Here is a 9,604-nt window from a genome sequence, read left to right as displayed (position 1 = left end):
GCGGGGCATGGGGCCAGGCAGGGCAGTGATGGGAGCGGCTGGGGGTGCAGGCAAGGATGGCAGGGGTTTCCACATGGCACTTCCCCCCTCCTCCAGCACCTCCCACCCCTTATTTACTGGCAGGAGCCTGGATCCAGTTCCCTGCAGCTGCCATGCTGCCTGCCCATGCAAGGCAGGCAGCATGCTTCAGCACCTGGGCGAGGGCCAGCCATAGAGATGTTCTGGCTGGCCAGCAAAGTGTCTCTGTGGAAGACTGAGCCTCCGGTTGCCTCAGGGCACAGTCCGGGACCGTGCTGTGCCCCACTTTTTTCCCTGCATTTTTTTTTGACCACTGGATATCCAGGGGTCTAATTTTGCCCCTGCACTGCACATTTGTACCGTGGGGAAAAATTTTAAATTCCTGCACGTGCCTCTTGCAGCATCTCAAAGGGCTTTGAGATGCTGCAAGACACATATGCACGCTCATATGGATGCACCCTTTGGGTGTGTCCCCAGGAGCAGGGAAGAGCCTTACCTGGGATCCTGGGGGCCTCTAGGAACTGCAGCTGCAGTGATCCTGCAGCACAGAGCTTGGCTGGCAGCTGGCAGCAGGAGCATGGCTCCAGTTTTGGGTGGCGTGAGCTGCCATCATGTGCTTTTATTATGTGCTGGGTTTTTTAATGCCAGGATCTCCCAGGGTTCTAATATTGCATTTGCTGATCTGATTCCTTAGTGACTAAAGTATTGAAAAGTAGGGGTGTGCAAAATTGGCCATATGCCATTTGGATTTGGCCCGAATCAGGGACAGTGATTCGATTCATTGATTTGGATCACTGTCCCTGATTTGATTTGGCTGAATCTGAATCTGAAGATCTGATGCTGATTCAGACAATTAGTGATTCGGACATAGACACAGCTTTAACTGTTTTTTCTACATACCTCGGGGTACCAGGTGCGGCTTGTGAATGCTGCGATGCTGGGGTGTATGTAGCATCCCACAGGAGCACAGGGCCCCCCCCGTGTGCTTGGTGGCAAACCCAGAAGTGTATTGGAAGTACTTCCAGTCCACTTCCAGGTCTGCCAGGGAGTGCACTGGGGGGACCCCTGCACCCACCTGGCTTGGTGATTGGCTGTGGTGGGACCCCAGGTGCCCACCCAGACCCAGGAGGCACCAGTTACCAAGCCTGAAGGGTATGGGGGTGCCCCCTGCGCACTCCCTGGTGGACCTGGAAGTGGACTAGAAGTGCTTCTGGTCCACTTCTGGGTCTGCTGCCAAGCGTGCTGGGGAGCTCCCCCCACTCCTGTGGGCCACTGCATCTCCCCCAGCATCTCAGCATTCACGAGCCGCCTGCTACCTTGAGGTATACAGAAAAAACATTTAAATCTGTGTCTATCTCCGAATTGCTAAATCTTTCCAAATCTCTCAAAATTGATTTGGAGGGTTCCAATTCAATTTGAAGAGATTAAAGGGTCTCTTGATTCAATTCAGATTTAGAGATTTGGCCACCAAATTGGGCTGAATCTCTGCTGAATCGAATCAGGGACCGAAGCTTCGCACAGTCCTATTGGAAAGATCATCCTACACAGCATGTCCATCAGTGCCTGAATTTTTAATAACATAAATCTATAGATGCACATTTTCATCTACATCTCATTCAATCTGCAATGCAATGTTCTGACAGATACATATTTGTTTATGTGATAAGGAATCTCTGAAGAACTCTTGCACTGATAAATGAAATCATGATAAACCATGAGAAATTAGAAGCCCTTAATTAAGAAAAAATTAGTGCCTGTCAAAATACTGTTTATTGTATCTTAAAAATAAGAGTCCTATATTCAAGTAAAATCTGATTTAAAAATTCTCTGAGGGCTATAATACTTTGTATAAGTGTATAAATGTTATTGTAAATGGATGGTGGGATCTAAAGGTGTTTTTTGTCTATTTAGAAAACTAAGCCAAGAAACAGGATTTCTTGAGGCATCGGCTGTAATTTTCAGAGAAACCCAAGGGAATTAGGAATCCACATCCCAGATCTGCATTTGAAAAACCTCTCCCCTCCCTCTGACTCCAGTGTTATATTGGGCCATCACATTTTAGAATGAACTCTCCAATGGTTTCCACTTAAAATTAATTTTGTGTTTTATAGTTAATTATACTATAATTTTGTATAGATTTCAGTGTAATGTATGTGGTTGATTACAATGTTAGAAATATTTATTAGTATGTAATAGTTTAGTTTTCCCCAAATAAAACTGTATGACATCATGGTCAAAATACAATCAGAGATAAAAATTATGTGGTGGTTATTATTTCTGCAACTTATTCAACAACAATCTTTAAATAATTCTAGGAACCAAATGATAAATTGTAAGTTAATATATTATACTAACACTGACATTTCAGGCACCAGTCTTGCACAGATAAGCACATACTTGAGCCTCCAGACTTGAGTACATGGTAAAATTTTCAGGGCAGAGACCATCTCCCTATTCTGAGTATAGCACCTAGCACAATGTGGGATCTATGACAGGGGCTCTGAGGCAGTTCAGAATTTCAAATAATCATTGAATCTGATTAGAATACTCATGTGCTTCAATTTAAGTTCATCCAGAAATCTCTGTATGATACAGGGTCTGAGACCTTTAAATAAATAGTATTTATCATTTGAATGCAATTTTAAAAGTGCCTACTAGACATAAGTGTTGAATGCTTTACTGTCACACTTGCACAGAATCTTTCTAAAATATATTGATAGTAATACTACATTTTCATAGGGAACTCTTTAAGGAATTAATCAAATTATTAAAAAGTCCTTTTGTTTCCTCTAAATATAAAATGTGTTTTTGACTAACAATTCACACCAGTATTTAAGTGCTATTTATCTATCTATATTCATCTTACATGAGACTCTCTCATCCAAAGTATACAAGGTTTAAGCATATAAGGTTTTAAAAAAAAGACTCACAACACATCTCTTGATTGTACATTTCAATGGAATGGAGAAGGAACCAGTCTGAGCCAAAAATGTTACTTCTCCTTCAAGAGCTTCATTTATCTAAAATTTAAAAAAAAGAAAAAGCCAAAGATATATTAACATATTAAACCTTACTTTTTTAGCCTACTGAAAAAATAAGTCTGTCTCTAAATTATAGTAAAGAAGCAATAAAGACATTCTTACAATTAAAAATTACAATTTCTGAGATTCTAAGTTTTTGTATGACTGCAACTTATCGTTGACTCCCTAATTTATTTTAACAAGGAGCTATCTAGCATGTTCCAGTTTGGTGCAAGGTTTTACCTAACAATACATAAATCAGAACTACTAAGTGACTGGCACCAGGGTAAAACATGATACTAAAAAATGCCACACTACAACATAACAATAGTTTGAGATGCAGAAGATTTTTTTAATGAGAGTAATATCTCTTTGATCTGATCTTTGTTTCCTTCTTAACAGTTAACAAAACTAGGCTATTGTTACTATTACCAAAATAAACTGGTGGATTACACAATTCACATCAACATGTAATTTATATTTGTTTTATAATCACTGTATAAAGGGCACTTACCATAGGCTTAAATGTTACCACCATTTCACACGACATTCCAGCAGACATCTGGCCAGGTGGATCAAAGCTATGAAGACAGTCAATATACAGTACTGAATTAGATTTATATTTGAAAGCTCCTGCTCCCATTCTTATAAAATTGACAAGAAAATTATATAACATTCTTTAGTTGAGTGAATTTATTTCTTGCAGGAGTCGGAATGAGTGACAGGTTAGTGAAAGACCACGGAAGCAGTGAATAATGATACAAATACAAATTCTGATTATTTATTCAGCTTTCATCAGAAGGTCTCAAAGCACTTTACAAAGGGCAGTGTTACTGTGCTCATTTTACAGAAGGTGAAACGGGACCCAAAAGGAAGAAGTGACTTGCTCAAGGTTAAAGCACCTGATTCATGTCAAGATTAAAAACCAAGTTCTCTCACTTCCAGTCCTCCACTTTGACTAGTATGACACAAAGTCTACTGTGAATCCTGACCTGCCATAACTCTGCTATCCAAATACCAGAATAGGAGAGGAAAAAGGTAAATGCAGTCATAGGTTATTACACAATACTACAGAATGTCTACTGCCTACTGTATAAAACAGCAGTGTTTCTACCTTACTCTCTGAATAGAAATTGCCAGTCGCTTCACATTGGGCACTGACAGCTGTGCAGGCCCCCTCTGTAACTGATGGAGCTTTACATAAAGCACCACGAGTTAAAGCACCCACCCAGACGCAACAGATGTTTGCCTGCTGGGTCGGTGGGGGAGGGGATTGAGCCTGCCTGCAGGAGCCCAAGGAGCCTGCCTGCAGCCAAGGAGCTTCCTCTCTCCCCCAGCTCCTGCACCCTGCCCCCCAATTCATGGCTGGCTGCAGGAAATGATGGGGGAGCGGGAAAGGGGGCTCAAGCTGCCAGCTGGGGTTTGCCTGGCCTGGGCTGGAGGAGAGGGTTGCAAGGCAAGGGAGCTCCAATCCACCCGCCCCCTCCAGCTCAATCTGGGCAAACCCCAGCCTGTAGCTTGCTCCGCTTCACCCGTACCCCATCAGACCTTGCAGACAGCCCCTGGCACCCCAAGTGCAGCATCTTCATCTGATCCCTCATTTGATGAGGGCTAATTTGTTGTGCAATTGGCCACTTTAAAAGTGCTCTGCAGCTGTACACGTATGTCGTGGCATGGCTCTAGAGCACATTCAGGAGGCCAATTGTGTGACAAATGTAACTTTTGTCTGCAGACCCATTGTGCCACGCTGTACAACTCCTGTGAAATGAACAGAACATTCATCGGGGACTTTAGTGAAACAATTTAATGTCTTTTTAACTGTGACCAAAATGGGATCTGTGAGCCTAAAAATCTGGCTGCTGTATTCTGTACAGAACTACTAAGGTGCAAATGAACATCTGGTCTGGCCACAGTAGCTTCACAGGGAAAATGGAAACTAGTCAAAATAAGCAACTAGATATCATTATCCTAGGGAATCTGCAGACATGTTGGACTGTCTTGTATCTTTAGAACATCTCGTTACCCCACATAATCACAATCATAAGAGAAAGTAACTATTCATAGTTTCATAGTTTCATAGATTTAGGGTCGGAAGGGACCTAGTAGATCTTCTAGCCCGACCCCCCGCCAGGGCGGGAGAACAACAAAACCCCAAAAAAAAAAACGGGACTCAAATGAGTCCAGCCAGGTAGGCATCCAGCCTCTTCTTAAAGACCCCCAGGGTAGGGGCCAGCACCACTTCCCTTGGAAGTTGGTTCCAGCTCCTAGCCGCCCTAACTGTGAAGTAGTTTTTGCGGATGTCCAATCTATACCTCCTCTCCATCAACTTGTGCCCATTACTCCTTGTTATGCCAGCGGGCGCTAGGGGAAACAGCGTCTCCCCCAAACCCTTCTGGTCCCCCCTAGTGAGTTTATAGACGGTCACCAGGTCCCCCCTCAGCCTTCTCTTGTGGAGGCTGAATAGGTTCAGGTCCCGCAGTCTCTCACTGTAGGGTCTGCCCTGTTGTCCCCGGATCATGCGGGTGGCCCTCCTCTGGACCCTCTCCATGTTGTCCACATCCCTCTTGAAATGGGGCGCACAGAACTGGACACAATACTCCAGCTGTGGCCTGACCAGCGTCGCGTAGAGGGGGAGGATCACCTCCTTGGCTCTACTCGAGATGCACCTGTGGATGCACGATAAGGTCCGGTTAGCCCTGCCAACCATGACCTCACATTGTCGGCCCATGTTCATCTTGGAGTCAATAATGACTCCAAGATCTCTTTCTGCCTCCGTGCTCTCAAGTAGGGAGTTCCCCATTGTGTAAGTGTGCTGCTGGTTCCTACTGCCCAAGTGCAGCACCTGCACTTGTCCGTATTGAAATGCATCCTGTTCCTGTTAGCCCACCCCTGTAACCAATCCAGATCCTATTGTAAGGCAGTATTTAAAAAAAACCTCTCCAAGCATAGCTGGTAAAACAAATAATTGCTCAGCATCCTGAGTTTAAAACTGGCTAAGAATTTGGAGACATTTTCCTGGACAAGTCTTCACTTGCAGCAGCCCTCGACAGCAAATACAAGGTTGATTATACTAGGATTTCTGAAAATGGCAAAAGATAATGAGCTTTCCTTGGAGAATGATCAACATGAAGGTAAAAGCATCTCCAGTATTTACTGCCTAACTATTACAGTCCTCAATCATAATACATCCTAGTGGTCCCATAAACATGGACATTATTACTCCAGTTCTATTTTGTGTGCTGGGTTGGGTGTGAGAACCCTTTATATTTAACAGAAAGTGGGATCCTTTCAATTAGGTTTGAACCATCCTAAAGAATTTAATACAAAGGTATATCCTACAGTACAGGGGCGGGTAATTATTTCAGGCGAAGGGCTGCACACTGAGTTTTGGCAAGACATGGGGGGCCGCATGACAGGCAGCCAGGGGCAGATAAATATTAATTTTCTAAATTTTTTAGGGGCCCCATGGGCCAGATACAATGGGCTGGTGGGCCGCATCTGGCCAGCAGGCCACATTTTGCCCACCCCTGCTATAGTAGAATTCTACGGGATGGTTCTCCCTAAATTTCTATTATATCCTGTCATGTTTGGGGGTACTTTTTACAGAACACTGCTGATTACAGCTATGCTAATTGCTACAGGATTTTCCATGAGAGGCTTAATTTTGCTCCTGTTAGCCTCAGTGGAAAAACTACTGATATGATTGATGCAAACCCAAACTCAGGATGATCCTATTACCATCCTGGGTGCTGTGTTATTCAGCTCCTTGGTAGCTTGGTCCCTTTACAGAGCTGGGGACCAATGAGTATAAACTTCATGGAACCACTGATTCTCAGATCAACATATGAGGGGGTAGCAGTACTGCAAGGAACAGCTTTTTTCTGGCAACTGCCTGAAGGTAGCCACGGTGAGGCTCTACACCAGGTACTATTGGCACATGTACTTGCTTGCAGCTAGGTTTACAATCCATGTACCCGGCTCACAAGCCCTTGTTATAAAAGGGTTTGGCTTATTTAACTAAGGGTTCCCATGTGCATGTGCAGCATGTTAATTCTTAGTGTTAGAAAGGAGTTTGTTGTTTGGTAGATGTACTGTCTGCCACCAGAATTATTTTCAACATATCAAATATATAACCACTTGTCTTACGAAAAAAATGTTAAGAGTACAAGGAAATCCATATGGGTGACTCCTAAGGGCTGGTAAGTAAGTAAAGATAAAGATATAACTGATTTCTTGAACATTTTTGAATACTTGGTAAAAAGCTGAAAACTGTTGGAATAATATATTAATTTACAGCTTCCTACTCGAAATGAGGATAAAAGTGTTGGAGAGCCTGGACTGAGATCAATCCATGCAAAACTAATCTGTACTGTATAAAGAATTAGTATGTCATCACCCATTGCATTACTGCAAAACAATAAATTCTCTAGCTAGCTACCTGGTAAATATAAAAGGACAGAGTATAATTTAGATTGAAAAATTAATACCACAGCCATTTTTCTAGATAGTTTCACACAAAATTCATTAACTTGTTTTGTACATAATATCTGCAGCTTAATTTGTAATTGAAAAGTACTCTGACAGGCCTATTATACAGAGATAATACAGGATTTTCAGTAAGTTGTAATTTTATTTTCAATCATATATTAGTGATGCTGACATAAATAAGCAGTTAATTAAATATATTATATGAAGAAAAATATAATCAAGCCCCAAGAGCATCCAAAAGTGCGCGAAAAAATGGTTCTCAAGGACCATAAAAACTATTAATCATTTAAGTTAGACAACAGTTAAGAAATGTAATAGCTTAAATCAAGCAGTCAAAAACTTAACCATGGATGTGACATAGCACTGTACACTGCAGTAATAAACTGGCCAATAGCGTCAAATGCCCAATCTTTTTTTTTTTTTAATTCAGAATGTATTCAATTAAATGACATCTATTAAGGATCATAAAAAAACATAAAACTACACTGAAAATAATTTTTAATGCCGAAGGCAAAATGTTCTGTGATCTTCTACAGCAACTGAATTCAGACCATGTACCTCTCCCCAAGGTTAGACTTTGCCAGTAGTGTACCATGTTCACATTCCAATATATTTTAATAGGGGCTGAACACGTGGAGGATGGTTTGTTACGCACTGTGGGTTATCCTCCAATTGAGCTGACTAGAAATTCAAAGTACACCCTATCGTTATGAAGTAGCAGAGGGTAGTGAGCTGTAAAACAGAATCTCTGGAGTACGAAATCAGTGTACAGTAGTAATATGACTTGTTCATATATTTTGTCATTTCACTGGGGTACAACATCAATGTCAGAAGTGGTTTCCTCAGGTTAACTTTAAAAGTTGAAAACTTAAAATGTCACTTATATGTGAGTCAAGTGAATTTACTTTAGTATCTTTGACTTGTAAATGAGTTCGTTATTTTGAATTTCTGCACAAGATAGGGCTCCAGCTTTTTTTCCCCACTTTCAAGCCAGATCAATATAGATTTAAATAAATGTGATGTTTTCCTCAATTTTTATATTAAAGTTCAAATGGATTCTTAGAAAAATTATTTATTGCTATTTCAGGGGTTTCTGAACATGCCCAGATAAGTCTCTGAGAGATACTTAAAAAGAAACAGACTCAGAATACTGCCATATAAATTCTCATATAATTTAATATGTATTAAATTCTCATAACTTGCCTTTGATGGGAAGGGCATCATATATATCTAACACATAAATAGGCCCATTTGCAAATTATGTTTAATTATCTTTTATCACCAATATGTGTGAAATGTGGATGAAATTGTTAGCGGACACATACCTTTCCTCCCTTTCTCCCACCATCAGTGCACTTATTTTAATGTCAGCATTGAAACAGCAACTGTACCACTACTAGGGTTAACCTATTTGCCCACATGGTCAAAGGGGATGGCTTTTTAAAAAGCAACAAGGCCTGTTGATTTATGTAGGGACTTGAATTTACACATTATGTGGATACTTCAAAATTCCATGATAATCTTGTGTGATTTTTAAAAAAGCCAAGGGAAATCAGGTATCTGAAAGACACTGAAATTCAGTAGAAAATGGACACCTAATTCCAACATTAACTACTTTCTCTTTAGTAGCTGTCATAAGGAAGGAGCTACAGGAATGCAAATTTTATCTTGCCTAAAAGAACTTGATGTAATTACCTAATTGTTTTCTTAACGTTAACTTCATTTTTCAAGTCATATATTATTTAACTTCAAAGCAGGTTATTTCCATGAAGACCCTAATACCTAGTCGCTCATTATACTTGATCTCTTCAAAATTACATTGTATTTGAGGGCAACAAGAACTAGATTTTCATAGTTTCTAGGGTCGGAAGGGACCTGAGCAGATCATCTAGTCTGACCCCCTGCCATGGCAAGAAAGAGTACTGGGGTCAAATGACCCCAGTAAGGTGGTCATCCAACCTCCTCTTAAAAACCCCCAGGGTGGGAGCCTGCACCACCTCACTTGGAAGCTGGTTCCAGACCCTAGCCGCCCTGACCGTGAAGTAGCGCCTCCTGATGTCCAACTTAAACCTTCCCTC

General features: G+C 41.4%; 1 protein-coding gene across 1 annotated transcript in view; it reads right to left on the bottom strand.

Moving 5' to 3' along the window:
• The window catches only part of CFAP74 (cilia and flagella associated protein 74), a 135,645-nt gene that overhangs the window by 72,426 nt on the left and 53,615 nt on the right, over positions 1-9,604 (bottom strand). Inside the window, exons 14-15 of the mRNA XM_019511690.1 lie at positions 3,553-3,619; positions 2,949-3,038 (exon numbers count right to left, since the gene is read on the bottom strand). Coding sequence (XP_019367235.1) covers positions 2,949-3,038; positions 3,553-3,619 — 157 coding nt within the window. The remainder of the gene's footprint in view (positions 1-2,948; positions 3,039-3,552; positions 3,620-9,604) is intronic.

Source organism: Gavialis gangeticus, unplaced genomic scaffold, assembly GCF_001723915.1.
Source record: "Gavialis gangeticus isolate Ggan-Ray unplaced genomic scaffold, GavGan_comp1, whole genome shotgun sequence".
In the NCBI taxonomy this organism is placed as follows: domain Eukaryota; kingdom Metazoa; phylum Chordata; order Crocodylia; family Gavialidae; genus Gavialis; species Gavialis gangeticus.
This window is presented reverse-complemented; position numbering and strand designations above follow the sequence as displayed.